At 44.9% G+C, this 15,499-nt stretch overlaps 1 protein-coding gene across 3 annotated transcripts in view; it reads left to right on the top strand.

The window, feature by feature from the left end:
* The window catches only part of SH3PXD2A (SH3 and PX domains 2A), a 244,838-nt gene that overhangs the window by 140,781 nt on the left and 88,558 nt on the right, over positions 1-15,499 (top strand). For all 3 annotated transcript variants that reach the window (XM_069864088.1, XM_069864089.1, XM_069864087.1), the window contains exon 6: positions 9,853-9,881. In XM_069864088.1, coding sequence (XP_069720189.1) covers positions 9,853-9,881 — 29 coding nt within the window. The remainder of the gene's footprint in view (positions 1-9,852; positions 9,882-15,499) is intronic.

Raw genomic sequence — 15,499 nt, 5'->3', positions numbered from 1 at the left:
AGCCTTATTGGCTTTTTGTTAGATCCTGGCTGTGCATAGTTGAAATTCAGCAGTGGTTTCAACAGAAGAGGCACAGAAATATGCACAGGAGGTAAATTCAAGCAGGAATCTAGACCATCAAAGTATGTGATTAAGGGCAATTTAATGTGCTGAGTAATGCAGCATGATTTGGATGTAATTTATCCTAATCCAGTCTGATCTTTTACAGGAGAATATATTATAAGGCCACAATTCGGTGAGACCGGGGCCCCATCTGGCCTCCTGTCTCCAACAGTGGCTTATAGCCAAGATAAGAAACAAAGCAAATATAGAGTAAGCTTCCCTTGTGTATCCTCTCTGCTTCTGGCATTCAGCAGTTATGGGACTTTTGGGGTCAAAGCATCCAGAGGATGGAGTACAATAGCCACCATTTATCTTTGCTTCATGAATTTATCTCATTGCTTTTTGATCTCATGCCTAGTTTTGGTGATTACAACATCTGACACCAGCGAGCACCATAATTCAGCTGTGTTGCCTGCAGAAGCTCTTCTCTTCATTTGATTTGAACTGTTGTGCTCCAACTGTTCTTCCTGGTGCAGTAAGTCTGTGGCAAAAGCCTTATTGAACAAGCTATGTCTGGAGCTGGAGCTAGGCTTGGGAATCTGTAACTTACAGGTTTTCACCTCTTCCTTCCCTCTCTCCTTTTCCAAGGACTCTCTGTGATGAGAGTTTTGGGAGCGACACTGTTGGTCTCCGTGGATGCTCCATCCTGCAGCAAAAATTCAAAGCCTGTGTTGCCTTCTTAAGCTTTTAATCAAATTCATATCATATACATGCAAACTCGTTAGCCCAGATAGTTTACAAGGTACATTTGAATTTATGATTCTGATATTCACTACTTAATTTGTAACTATGATTAGGTGCATCTTTTAAACATATATTACATCTGCATGTAGATGTGTGTAATAAAATCCCAAAGTAAAATGCACAATGGGAAAACCTGCACGTGAGAATGATTAATTTTTATTACTTTGTTTTTATCACTCAACATTTATGCTATAGAGGCTCTAAGAAAGTGATACATGCTTGGTCATTGTAAGACAGAGATAAATTAGGTCTCCCCACAAGGGACATACAAGGTCAGTTTAGAGGAGGTGAAGAACATCTCCACCCAGAGTTCTTGCTAAGGTAAATACATTTTTTTTGTCCTGTGGAGAAATTTGACATCTGAAGGAATAAACAGGGTAAAACAGAAACAGATGAGGATGTGACTCTTAGGCAAGATCTTGGTTTTATACTTCTTTCCAGGAAAAAGCTTGCTAAAAACATTCGTGTTGTCTTTTTCGAGGCTGCTGAAGCCTTGCAAGTAGAGGATCATATGGCGTTAGCTCATTACCCCAGTGTTCTGCAGCTTCCAGGTTGTGCTGAGCTGTCTCTCCCTGGTGCCAGAGAGGCTCAGCTTTGCTGTTAGATCGCCCTGCCCCATATCTCACAGCCTAGTGAAATGCTGACTGTGCAGTTCCAAAGCCCTGTCTTCCTCCAAGAGGATAATTTAATCATAAAAAAAATATAATTGAAAAATTCAAGAGGCTAATTCTGCATTTCTTCAGCCCGAGCCAAATACTGAAGTTGCACTTTTGAGCCAAATGATCGGCTTGACTGCTGAGAAGTGCTGGGACAGAAATCTGTGATGTTCCACAGTCATTTAGGGAAGGGGCAGGATGCCTCAAACCCGTCTCTCATTCTTCTATATCCTTTCTATGCCAAAAAAAGAAATGGTAACACCTGCTCCCAAACACTGTGGGTCTGCCTGAGGCTGAGGTGGCCCACGGCGACGTTGTTTGTCTTGGAACTCTTGGCATTCCTTGCACCTCAGAGCTGGTGGCAGAGCTCAAGTTGTGCTGTGTGAGGCCGATCTCAAGGCTCCTCTGAGTTCAGTGCAGTGGACACCAGTTTTCTTTGTCCTGTACCTCCCCTTCATGATACAAATCTATGGACTCATGTGCAGGGAGCATTGCTGGAGAGGAGGCAGTGTCCATCTCCTTCCAGCCTTGGCTTTTCTGTACAAGCTGTGCTTACTGGTACAGGTGAGATCTCTTCTCCACCTACAGAAGAGCTTCTAGTGTTGTGCTTGGAGTTTTTCAGAGAGAACTTGGGTTGACATTTACTTTGTGGGATCAAGGGGGCTGTCAGAGGTCAACACTAAATAAGGAACTTCATAGGATCCTGGTGGGCCAACGTGGGCCACCAATTGCTGTGCAATCCAGAAAATGTCATCTCAGCCTAATCAGAAGAACACAGGATATAAGCTCTGCTGTTTGCTCTATGCCAGCCTTGCAACCACACTGTGAAAGCAACAGAAAGGTGACAGGAAGGCAAAATTCCCTCTTTTGTGTTGTCTCCTTTCTCTTCAGGAGCTGGTTCCACAGCAGTGGTTTACTCTTCTTAGCAGCAAGCAGAGATCGCTTCCAGACAGCAAGAAATGCTTGGGTTTGAAGTCGGGTCACCAAATATTCTTCTTGCCCCTCAAGTCCCTTTTGCTTGCGGCATGGAATTGTGGAGTCTCTGGACTGCCACAATGGAGCCTTTAATGACAGGGCTGGAAAGCTCGACCTCTGCTCAGAAAGGACAGATTCTTGTTCGAGAGGGTTCCACAATGCAACGATTTATATCAGGAAATGAGCAGAATATTTTCTGAGGGAAAACAAGGAAGAAGGAAAAAAACTTTATCTGTTTATTTGGCTTTGGGAGTGCTGGAGGGGGGAAATGTATAGCTGTATGCGCTTGTATTTTTGTTCCCAATGCATAAAATATAGTTAATTAAGCTTAATTATGTATCTATGGGTGTCACAGCTCAGTGGGAACAGAGACACCTTCATGCACATGGTTAAACCTGCACTTTGAGTACCATGAATGCAAATTTTAACCCTAAACTCTCCATATAGCTTCTGTGTGTTTGTATAGCATTAATGTGTTTGGATGCTCCTCCAGCCATAGGCTTTGGTGACTAGCAGGCACCTAGTGACAGTTCTCAGTTATGCCTGTTTTTTTTTACCTTGTCTCAAATAGAAAATGTCAGTCTTGCTATTGAGGGATGTCAGGGGAGTTTCAAGATGTAAGTATATTCTCAAGGTTCAGGTTTCTGCACTTATAAAGAGCAGTAGCAAAGTAGTTTTGTATTGGTTTACTTTAAAAACACTGTCACGGAATCCGTTAGTCGTGCTAAGAAAAATATTTTGTGAAGAAGTGGTCTTCATTATTCACTGCAAACCATAAGAGTATTGGGAAGGAAAGAGTGGGCTCTTTATTGTTAAAACATTTATATGCTTTTAATCTGCCTGGCAAATCATTGGTGATTAAATGATAATCTGAATTGTTTGTTTGAAATGTCATACAGCTCCACCACAGCCTGCCTACACCACTAGATGCTTTTAGGAATTAAGGAACATGGGAACATAAATGGCTACAGTGTGTTTAAACTGGAATTAGCAAAAGCCAACAAATACGGAACAATTTTAGTTTATGTGTTAAAATACTCTAGATAATATAGATTAACCTCCATTACTCAGGGTTTGTCACTGTCTCATCTCCTTTGGACAGCAATCGCTGAGAAATAAGACAGAAAGATGATTTACCCTCCCTTCAGCTTCTGTCTTGTCTGATGAAATATCTGCTGTGCTGCTCCCCAGGCCCTGCTCATCCACAGGTCTGTCAGCTCCCTATGCTTTGCAGGCACTGTTTTCTTTCACAGAGGAAACTCACAGTTGTCTGAAACCTCTGCTAAATGGGTTGAAGCTGAGGTTTGCTTTACCAGCAGGCAAAGGTCCCAGAAAAGGTGACGTAGCTGTGAAAGGAGGAATCCTACTGACTGAGCTCCCTGGGTCGCTGTCCCCCAGCAAAGGGGAGAAGATTTTAAAAAGGTCTTTGTGTCATGGGTACCACTGGGATGAGGTGCCCCCAGCTGGAAACATCACCTCCAAGGGAGTTGTGCAGGAGCCAAGTTGCAGCCTTGCATCCCCTCTGTTAGAATCATAGAATCACCAGGTTGGAAAAGACCCACCAGATCATCGAGTCCAACCATTCCCATCAATCACTAAACCATGTCCCTCAGCACCTCATCCACCCATCCCTTAAACCCCTCCAGGGAAGGTGACTCAACCCCCTCCCTGGGCAGCCTCTGCCAGTGCCCAATGACCCTTTCTGTGAAATACTTTTTCCTGATGTCCACCCTGACCCTCCCCTGGTGGAGCTTGAGGCCATTCCCTCTCGTCCTGTCCCCTGTCCCTTGGGAGAAGAGCCCAGCTCCCTCCTCTCCACAACCTCCTTTCAGGGAGTTGGAGAGAGCAATGAGGTCTCCCCTCAGCCTCCTCTTCTCCAGGCTAAACACCCCCAGCTCTCTCAGCGGCTGCTCTGTTGATGCTGTGCTGCTTTGCAAACTTTCCTGATTCTGCAGGTTTCTGCTGACTTGCCACATCTCCATGGAGGGTTGCAGGAGAAACCCTCTGGGCCAAATACAAATCGAACAGAATTATAATTATGGCTAAAGATATAGGCACAGTCCATCGCAGACACACCGAGTCACCTCCAGTCTTCTCCTCTTAGAACATTTTTTAGGATTTATTGAACAAATATCACGATGCTCCTCATTTGTTAAGCAACTTACCAACTGTGCCACTGCTTGTTTGTGTTTATATGTATGTATTTAGATAGATAAAAACATATGCGTGCACATCACTTAAATTAACTCGCACTCAATAGGGCAACAAAGTCAGTCCCTAAAGAAAGGATGTGCTGTAAAACTTTTCAGTAACATTGTTACTGTAACCTTCATAACTAAATTAGATTGCAAGTGACATATCAATTCAAAGACATGAGATATTTTTATCTTTCACGAATTTCCAGGCTGACTGGGGACAGCTTAATATGATCATGGGGCAATCAGCTCTATAGCAATGTTCATGGTCACATTCATTGCTAGAAGCTGAGTGAGTAACTTTATCCTGGTGCAATGCTGATCAGAAAAAAAGACCCAGATTCCCTCTCCTTTATCATTAAAGCAATAACAGTGTGTCCAGCTTGTATGACGTGCTTGGCACTAACGATAACTTAATATCATTAGCAGCAGGGAATATTTTCCTTGCCAGTAATAAGATTCAGTGTCAGCTAAAGGTGCTGCCCCACAGGAAGACTTTAGATAAAATTACTATGTTCTGATACAAAAAAAAGGCTAGAAATAGGCTATTTTTGTGAAAGCCATTTTTGCAAATGTGGAGTGGTCCTGGCTTATGAAGAAGAGACCTTGAAGAGCTATTTTTAGCTCCACCCGATGGTTTCACTGCTATTCTTGTAGCTATGGCTGGAAGGAAATTTAGGATGGTGGTATCCATTCTCATGTAGAAGTGGAAGAAGAATGGAAATACGTATGTATGTCTAGAAACATAAAAAGATAAAAAGAACAAGAGCTGAAGAGAAAGTGAGCTTTATGTGTAGCTGTAGATATGACATTCATTGTACCCTTCCTTGGAAGGTTTTTTCCTGCAAGACCAGGTTTCTTGTCTGATTTCAGAGCTAGCAGTGTGCCAGGTGCAGTCTGTATTGCAGACAATCCGAGTTTCTGTTTGGAAGTTGTTACAGTTAAGAGAAACCATTAAATAATTTCCTTTATCGTCTTGGAGACATAATCCAATACTTCAGCCTCACACTAATGCTCCTCTGAAAATAGTGAGGCTAAGAAGTATTCATCTTCTAGATCATCTCTTGGGAGAGGGGAAAGACATCAATGAATCACATGTGAAATAATAGGACATAAAAAATAAATACAGAGTCAGGCAGGCCTCCTTGCTGCTGCTATTGTCAAGCAGTGGCACAGGCTTTCTTCATTAGCAGAAAAGAGAAGATTGTGCATACGAAGAGCACTTCACCTACCAGGAGTGATTATTTGCTATACTTCGTTTTCTATTTCAGCAGTGATTTTTTTCCCCATCCTTGCTGAATGGAGAAACTTTGGGTTTCACTGGGTATATAAGGATTTTATTTCAAGCTCCATTTTATTTGGTCCCGCTTTGTCCTGATTTTATGAGTGAAATGCGGGTGTACTGAAAAGCAACAGCACAGAGGGGCATGGGGCACATGGACTTCAGGAACTCCAAAATCAGAACCCGATAAGATTTGATTTTAAAAGTGCAGAAGGAATTTAAAAAAAAAGATGAAAAGCTGACCAACAGAATAATTGGTTGCTTAATTTTGAACCTCGTGAGTTGAGAGGAGGTGTTGATTCAAATAAATATTTCATAATGATCCTTTAGTTTCTTCTGGCAGGATTATCTTGTGCTTAAGACTGGATACTAAGACCAGAAGGTGTTCAGTTGTCTTCTTTTGCTACAGTTCCACTTCAGTGAAGTGTATAATGCACCCTTTTCTTGTCATTTTTCTTCAGAAATTTGGAGCAGCAGCTTTTTTACTTTTTGCAAAACACTTGAGTGAGGTACCCACTTCACTTTGGTCTTCATTTGCATTTTAAGGAGGATATCTCAGATGGATGAAATGCTCCGGTACCCAGGACTTGGAGGGACATCCTGGGTGCCATATGGGAACACTGTAAGACAAAGACGCAGTAGAAGACCCAGAGGGATGGACCAGTGTATGTTGAGCATAGGGCAGTGAGTGGGAAAGGTGTCCTGTGCTTTCCTTTGTGCTGGTGTTCCCCACAGCAGCCTGGTCAGAAACAGTGACATAATGCAGTTATAAGCCTCGTGCACTGAGAGGGGAGTGAAGAAGAGTTGGGTTTTCAAGAGTGTGAATACACTCTGGGAAGGTGGTTGAGTCCCCTTCCCTGGAGGGGTTTAAGGGACGGGTGGATGAGGTGCTGAGGGACATGGGTTAGTGATTGATGGGAATGGTTGGACTCGATGATCCGGTGGGTCTCTTCCAACCTGGTGATTCTATGATTCTACGGAGCCTCTGATGGTGCTAGTTATCCTCCTGATCTCAAAGAGACATCACTGAGATCAACTTGCTGCTTCATCCTCTTGTAGCTGACCCTAAATTGGTCAGCTGTGCACTTTGCAATGACAGTAAGGAGCTTTTTCTCTCTTCGAACTACTCCAAAGGTTTATTTTCACCATGCATAAGCCATGAGAGAAGCAATGATGGGGTTCACTGAACCAGAGCTGCTGATCCACATGAACAGTTACTGCCTCTATTGGCCTCGTGTTTGCCATTGACCAGAGGTGTCGCTTGCCGCATCTTATTGAGCACAGTGCTCTGTGCTTGCATTCATGGGTGATGTGGGACGTGTCTGCCCACTGCAGGGCTCGTGGGAGGAAATTTAAGCGCAACTACACATCCATAAATGATGTGCTTTTGCTGTGGAAGAAATGCCAGTCAGATGAGGAACTAAACAGAAAAACAAAGTGAAGTTCTTTGTTAAGTAATATCTCTTGTCATCATATGATCTGTGTGTAGAAAGAAAAAAAACTGTTTCCAAATGTTGCTTTTTTAAAAAATCTCTGCCTTCTTTAATTGCTTGGATGAGTCACACTTTAGAGTTAGAAGAACAAGCCTGATTTGAAAGCTGACTCCAGCCAGTCACACAAACTCTAAAACCAGCTAGAGACTGGGCTGAAAGATGCAGGAGAGCATCCAGGATGGGAGTTTGAATTCTGAGTGTTGTGCCATTTGCCGCTGATACACAGCAAGATCACAGAAAAATCATCTTCCTCCACTGTACTTTCCAAACCCGGGCCCTCACTTTAGCCTGATCTGGTAAGCAAAGATGCTCAGCAACATCTTTTATCCACTTCTAGCTGGTCATTAACCCTATCAGTCTATCAGCACCCCGTTTTTAGCTGTGTATTAGTATAATTTTTTTTGAAGCAGCAAAAAGGATCTAAGGTGTTATTGTTTTGCAACTTCCAGCAGGATGAAGGTTGTCATGTGTCTGTCTAACACTGCTTGCCTTCACCCTGCTGTGCATGATCCACCTACAACCTCTCTGTGGATGCTTGTGGGGTTCCCCCAGGAGATTGTCCCCGAAATGCATGCTGAGAGCCTTCTGGCAAAGGCTGGAAGGATGGTCAGGTGTCTCTTCTAGGGATTGTAGATAGTTACCCGTTCCTCCCAGGGTTCTCATGGGTTCTGGCATTTGCAAGAGTTGCCATAAGCTTTTTGTGTGACACAGAGGAGCAATGTGCTGCAGAAGGAGGTCCCAGCTGTGAACCCAGCTCGAAGCTGGAGTGCTGAGAAGGTCCAGGAGCTTTGCTGCAGAAAGCCAGGAGAGGCAGAAGGGATTGAAGGGCTCATCACAATGGAGATACTAGGTTAAAGCAAATCACATGTGTGGGTCTCAGCAGGGTTGCACCTTCTCGCCACTTAACACTGTCAGATGAGGTTCAGGGCAGGACCAAACACAGACTTCCACATGCCAGGAGAGCTGTATTGACAGCAACTGCAAAGCTCCTGGCTGGAGTGGGAGCAGAGTGGGGGCAGAGAACCATATATCAGGGATTGTGCCTTCCCTGGCTTGTTCTGAGGCATCTCTGTTTCGGGCACCATATATAGCAGGCATTATATTTGCATATGATATCAATTCTGTAGAAGAAGCTGCCTATTCATGAGCAGTACCATCTTCACATCGATTGCAACTGCAGACATGGCTGAGAAAACAACCATTTAATTGAAACAGAAATGACACTGGCAAATTCAAAGAGGGTGCAAAAAACTTCCCAAGCAGTTATTACTCACTCAAAGCAAATCCTAGCTATGTAAGGCATGGGGGGCAAGCAAAGCCCTGGCAGAAACAGAAATTGTGGGAAGACAGCTCTGCCCTCAAGACACTTGCTGTTTCTTTAGATGATCCCCTGAACTCTCTTAAAATTTAATGAGTACTTTGGGATAACCCTTCTCCGATTCCTCCGGAGTACACAGCGTGCTGCAAGGGACAAAACCCTCCTCCTGACAGGGTGCCCCCAAAATTTAGGGTCTGCTGCCTGCCCCTCGGCTGGGATTCCTGCAAACACAACCTGCTTCTGCAGCGGATCTGCTGGCGATTTTCCTGCTGCCAGGGCTGTACCCACGCAGTGATGCTCTCTCTGCCTGATCTGACCTTGCTTGGGCTCCTGCCTGCGCAGACCATTTCAGAGCAGCTCTGAGAGGCTCCGGAGAGTGTCAGGAGGAGGCACAGCCACAGCAAAGCATTTCTGTCCCCGGTTCTGCCTACCCCAATTTAGTTCCCGCATCTCCCTTCAGTGTGATCCTCCCTGTTCCACAGCAGCTGTCAGAGCTGGGCTGCCACCAGCTGGGGTACCAGCCATCTAGAAGGCACCTATAGAAAGGGGGGGGGTGCATTTCCCATCCTGCAAGAGGATGAAGTTTGCGGTTGTTTTTTTTCTTTTGCAGAAGACAGGTGCTCGTCAGAGATAACTAGGAGGGGTCTGGAGGTGTGCACAAATTGATTAGCTCCTGAAAGGAGAGGCTGTAGGCGATGCCAGATAAGTCCATAGCAGCTGCATCCCTGTAGCAAACGGTTAATATTCCCTTTCTCCCTCCAGGGGAACGTCAGGGGTTAATTCAGTAGCTGTGCTTTAATAGCTCAATTTAAAGGGGAAAAAATGACACCCTCTCCCCTGCTTTGCCGGCTGTGGATGGTTTGCTCTGTCTCCTCGATCACATGCTCCCCCAGCTCTGGTGCTGCAGAAGCCTCAGCAGCTGCTGGTGCTGAGCTGGTGCTGCCCAGGACCCTCCCGGGCTGCTCTTCCAAGGAGGGAGCTGGCAGGATGAGCCCTTGAGCCTATGGGTGGAAATCGGGGAGGTGCTTGTTTTCTCACAGTCCTTTCCAGCTCTAACCATGTCAATTTGCTGTTGTCTTTTTTTCAGGGACTATGGGTCTTCAAAAAGAAAATCAGGTAAGGCATCAGGCTTTTTATCTACTGCATGATTACAGAGAGGACCTATCCCTGCCCCCTGCCTTTTGAAGCCTTCTCTTTACCTTGTGTTGCATGAAATTGTGTAGCAGTTTAACTTTTTATTGCTGAAGCCTGCTAGACATGACCATCAGTTTCTTTCCCCTGCAGTGGAGAGGAGAAGAAACCCACCTTATATAGTATTGTGGTTAAAATGAGTGCTCTCCTCTGTATATTGATACAGCTCCTTCTCCAATCTGAGAGGATAATTGTGTTGGATTTTTCACTCTTTCACTTTTTTTCTTAACTTGGTCTTTACCTGAGCAAACAGTCAAAATCCAGCCAGAGAACTGAGGTTACTTTCTGGAGAGGAAGGGGATGCTTTTCTGTTCTGTTCTGAATCTGGGGGCTTTGCCTTTCCGAAAGGCTCTGGTGAGGCTTGTGATGTGAAATGTTGTCAGTATCCGTGTCTGGCTTTAGGCTGTCTCAAAGGCTCAAGTTCAGTGTTTTGTTTTTAGGATCCTGGATCCAAATGTCTTTATAAACCCTGATTTGAAACTGTATCAATCCAAATTTTCCCCTCCCCTTGTAGCTCTTAGTGATTTTTACAGATGTGTTTTCATTAGGGACATGTAATTAAGAGCCTCTGGGTTTGGCTGCTCTGAGCTGAGTGTGTTAGGGCTTTCTCTATTTTTTTTTTTTAATTTTTATTTTAGTTTATTTTTTTCCTCAAGCAGCATTGAGCACCTGCAACTCTCATTGACTTTATTTGGCATCTTGGGTGCTCCAGATTGCATTCATGGCATCCAGACAGAGGCCTTTCAAACCAATAGCATCTCTTGGAAAACTCTGACCTGTGTGCAGGGAAGAGGAGGGAAGGATTATTTTCTTTTTGCTTTTTAAGATGATGAAGACTAAGAAATACTGCAACAGCTTATTCTCTGGGAAGGAAGGGAAGATGAAAGTAATGTACTGAACTCCAATGGATGTCACTGCCTAGATTGAATTGTTGGTTAATTATGAGAGCTTTGATGCTGCAGTCCTGTAATAAGCTAAGTGGTGCACTAAAATGGGGCTGTTGCTTGACCCTGCTGTCCTGTGCATTAAATAGCTGATGTCTGTGCAGGCCAATACTTCTGGTACTTGTTCCCTGAGTTTCCCTGAGATCTGTGGTAGTAATAATGAAAAGGCAAGCATGGAGCACAGTGCTGGCCTGACATGATAAACTGGGGCACACTTCAACTTCCTCATCTCCTACAAAGCTTCTGTCCAAGCCTCAAAAAAAAAGGGTCCTTTTGGAGAGCTGCAGTTGCACTTCTAGTGCTTCTTAATGTAAATTATTTGTGCACAATGGCTAGCATGTTTGAATGGTGGCAGAAATTACTCTAGAGTGGCAGATGATGCAGATAGAAAGGACTTTGTAGAAGGCGGAGCTGAGTGGGGGAGCTCCTGGCTTAAAGTGCCACATCCCAAGCACTGAAGGCTTTTTCAAGTCATGTAAGCTGAGTTGGGGAGCTCCTGGCTTAGAGTGCCACATCCCAAGCACTGAAGGCTTTTTCAAGTCATGTAAAGACCTTTGAAAAGTGTTGCTGAAGTCTCTGCTGGCACCTGGTTTAGCACTGAGCTAGAACATTAGCAAACTAGGAGAGCTTGGGGCTCAGTGCACCAGTTGACATGCACAGGAGTTGCAGTATTCTTGCAAGAAATGTGAGGAATTGCTTTGGGAGTGTGAGAAGCTGCTCCTCCTCCATTCCTGCAGCTCTAGGGGGAAGCTGGAGCTGATCTGCCATGAAGATCCTTGGGGAAAGAAAGGTCGAGTCAGCTTAGTAAAGATGTCAGTTGTGGATGGATGCTCATGTTGGGCTCCATCCCTTGCCTGTTGCACCTCCAATGTGCTGCTAGTTCTCTTTTTGGGACTATTTTCTCTGCTTCTTGGTGCTTGTCTGCTCACACAACTAGGGCTTGAAAACAGCGGGGTTTAGGGATGCTCTTTCTCCACTTACCCTGCACCAAGAGGAATGTGAAGCAGCTCTCTGACCAAAGTGAGCTGCATAAAGGGAGTCTGTTCTCAGCCATCTTCTCGCCTGATTTTAGAGCAGCAGGGGAATGCTTCAGTCTGCTGGGAATTAGATATTGTGGGAGTTTGTGCACAATGAGTGAAGGAATATGCCGAGGGAGTTGGTACTTACAGCCTGTAACAAAGACCAGCTTTGTGACACTTAAACAAGTGGTGGGGTAAATAAGCACAGATTTCCAGGGTGTGCAGTGAGAGTCTAAGGTAACAAATAGCTTTGAAACGTAGTTTCCTCTATAGGTACAGTCACTACTCTGTCATTACAGGAGTAAAATAGATGCTTTAAAATGCAAGCACATCCAAACAAGTCAGACCTGTGAATACATCTTCTGCCTTTACCAAAAATGTGCTGGGAGGAGGTTTTGGGGTGTGAGCACGGCTGTCCTGCACTGTCCAGCAGGAATCCCCCAGCTGCCCTGGCTCAGGCATGTGCAGGCATGACACAAGCGTGGCTGATTGCAGAAACACGTGGGGAATGCCTCTGACAGCCAACATCACCTCTCCCCTGACCTCTGCCTTGCTGGAGTGCACGTCTAGCCAGTCCTGCGCTCACCCCATAGAGCCCGGGGAAACTGGATAAGTTCAGAGTTTAACAGAAGTTATGGAAACATTTATCGCTACAGCTAATACTGATTGTAAATGTTTGAGACCTTCTTAACCAGCCAACATCCTTAGATAAACAGAAGGGACTCTTGCACTGATCTGTAGCATCTCGGGATGCCAGCCCTGAGCCAGGCTTCCTCTTGTGCAAAGTGGTGTGTAAACACAGGGCCCTCCACCTAGAAATCATCTAATTATAAATACTGTAAAATGCAGTCAGTTTAGAGACCTGGAGCCTCACTGAAGCAACCGAGGCTCTGCATAGGCATGGGTGTTTGCTGTGGCCTGAGCTGCCACATGTGCTGTTACCTTGGATTTGTGGGGCTTGGCTTGACGAGCAGCAGAGCTGCTTTGGAAAGCTGCCTTCATATTTCCAGTCAATTGAATTGTGCTATGACCATCTGTCATCGCTGAAGAGACCTCAGTACAACTGTACAGAGTGGTTACAGGGGGCATATTCTGTACTCGCAGCATATGGTCTCGTCTAGGTCTCTCCAAAGTCCCTCAGTAGCAGAAAGGGAAGGAATTACTTTGCAGACTCCTGTTTGTCGATTGCATTAACCAAGTGAACAGCAACTCATTTGTCACTCAAAACAGGCATTACTTCTATGCAAGCATCCATTGTGTGGTTTTCTCTCCTCGAATCAAAATAAGGACAAAATTGCTGCAAGTCTAGTAATGGATAGTTGCATGGTACATTACAAACCACAAATTAGGTTAATCCACTCTGCAAACCCTACCAGCTACCATCTGTGCATGGTGAACTAATTAACCCTTGAGACATCTGCTAATCCTGATGTGGCTTGTAAAAGCAGTTGGAGTATGTTTTTCCCCAAAGATGTGTCATGTGTTTTCCCCTCAAACCCCTTGCTGGCTAGGGCAAGTTTCAGACTCCTGGAGTGAGATCATCTTGCCCTTTTCCCTTGCTGTGAATCTTTCGTGCCAAAGTTGTCAGATCCCCAATCGTGAAGCTGAAGCGAGCATCTGGGACCTGATGTTTGATGGCAGTACAGCATTGGTGTGGGCTCCACAGCTTTTGCACACTGAGTCTCAGTGCTCCTCAATTACTGAGAGGGTTTTCCTTGCTAACAGTGGGGTTAGATCCAGCAGAAGAGATGCTGCTTGACGTTTTCGTTCAAAGCTAAGGCATGGATCTGTGCCACCCTCCTTGTAGGCAGCCAAGCCCTTGGGCTTACTGCCTTCGCTGTGTACTAGCAGGAGCTCTGCTGGGCACCCCTTTCTGAAATCAGAGCACAAAACCCAATTGCTTGCTCATTCCCAGTGCTCTGACTGCCCTGCTTGCTGCTGAGGGCACAGCTGGCTTCAGGGTGGCTTTCTCGGGCACCTTGCTATGCAGTAGGATGCCCTTCCAAGTAAAGGAGAGTAAACTTTAAAAAAAAAAAAAAAAAGAAGTAGTTTATGGCTCCGTTGGTGCTGCAGTGTCTCCATTCTCTAGCTGATCAGATCCTGCCTGCATCAAGGCAGCTGTGCGTTGGCTGAATCTGCCAGCTGAAGTGTATTTAAATAGCCCCTGTAACTGAGCACTTAGAATCTGACTTAACAATTCGGTCCAAGCCAGTGTTGCCTCAGTGAGGATGCTGATGAGGCTTGGCTTCCTCAGCAGAGAGAACTGTCCTTCAGCTTGGTTCCCACGTCTAGTTTTTGGACTAGCAGAATATACACAAACAACAATCTCTGCTTCCTTTCCCTCCTGTAATCCTGTAATATATCTGCTGGCAAATATATAACAACTTCAGAGTCCATTGGAAGCTACTTCTCAAACTTTTTATAGAAACGCGTAAGTCTTCCTCTTTCCCTCAAGGAGGAAATAATGTGAAGTTGAGAGAGTTGCAACAATGATGGAAGTGGGGCCTCCAAGTGAAAAACAAGCAGGTCATTGTAACAACACTGAGAGCCCTGATCACTTCGTGGGGTTGCTGCCTTAGCCTTATGGGGGGAGCTGACTTGTTTCTTTAGCCTAGGGAAACCCTCTTGCATGCTGATGATGCGTCTCTGTCAGCTTCTCTGTCAGGGAGATGCCTTAATTGCTGTTTCTTTATTAGGGATATATTTTTTTCTGTTTCCTTTGTAATTACAAAGGAAAATGGCTTAACTTTTGCCTTTGTCTCTTTACAGCTGAGCTATACTCATTACTTCAGAGCTTAACCTTCCTCGTCCTGTCACGCTGCACGTGTCTAGCCTGCACTTACAGCTCCATGGCATGTCTCACTTTTTTTTATTTTTATAAATGAGCTTTATTTTCTTAACTTCAGTTTGAACTGCCTCCTTTGAGGCATTATGGAGAAAATGAATGGCGCACGTTAGCCTTTCTGTGCTTAATCATTCAACAGGGTCGCACAGACATGAACCATTAGCTGGACCAGCAAGGCTGCATGGCTGGAGCTGCCTCTACCTGTTGCAGGACTGAGGTGCCAACCATAGGGACAAAGCTTTTCTGGTGAATTGAGTGTGGAGCTTTCTGCCAGCTTCATAGCTCTGCAGCAGGCATTGAGCTACGTGCGAGTAGAGGATAAAGAGGGGGCATACAACCTCCAGTCTTGGAAGGTATTTGATGATATTTGTGGGTGATGGCTGCAGTGGAGGCAGAAAAAAGGACTTCTCCAAAGCAATGCTGCTTTTCCTTTGCTTTAAGGTTGTTGCAGTATTAATAGCATGTCATTTGGAGTGGGGGATACCCTTTTAGTGTTAGAAGAGCTGTGGATGCAACTGCAATCATGCTGCAGGCATGTTGTAACTGACTCAGTTGACTGTTAATCCATCTCAATTTTCCCCTCTCAGCCAGAGGAAGCCTGAACCTTTTAAATAGGTTCTTAAAGGGGCCAAATCTAAGAATGTATTGCTAAAGATATTGAAAAATCCAATTAACTAGCATGGTGAATCCCAGCATGAGGCAACACGTCTTCTGTCAGGGTAGTGACTGCAGCAG

Source organism: Phaenicophaeus curvirostris, chromosome 9, assembly GCF_032191515.1.
Source record: "Phaenicophaeus curvirostris isolate KB17595 chromosome 9, BPBGC_Pcur_1.0, whole genome shotgun sequence".
Classification (NCBI taxonomy): domain Eukaryota; kingdom Metazoa; phylum Chordata; class Aves; order Cuculiformes; family Cuculidae; genus Phaenicophaeus; species Phaenicophaeus curvirostris.
This window is presented reverse-complemented; position numbering and strand designations above follow the sequence as displayed.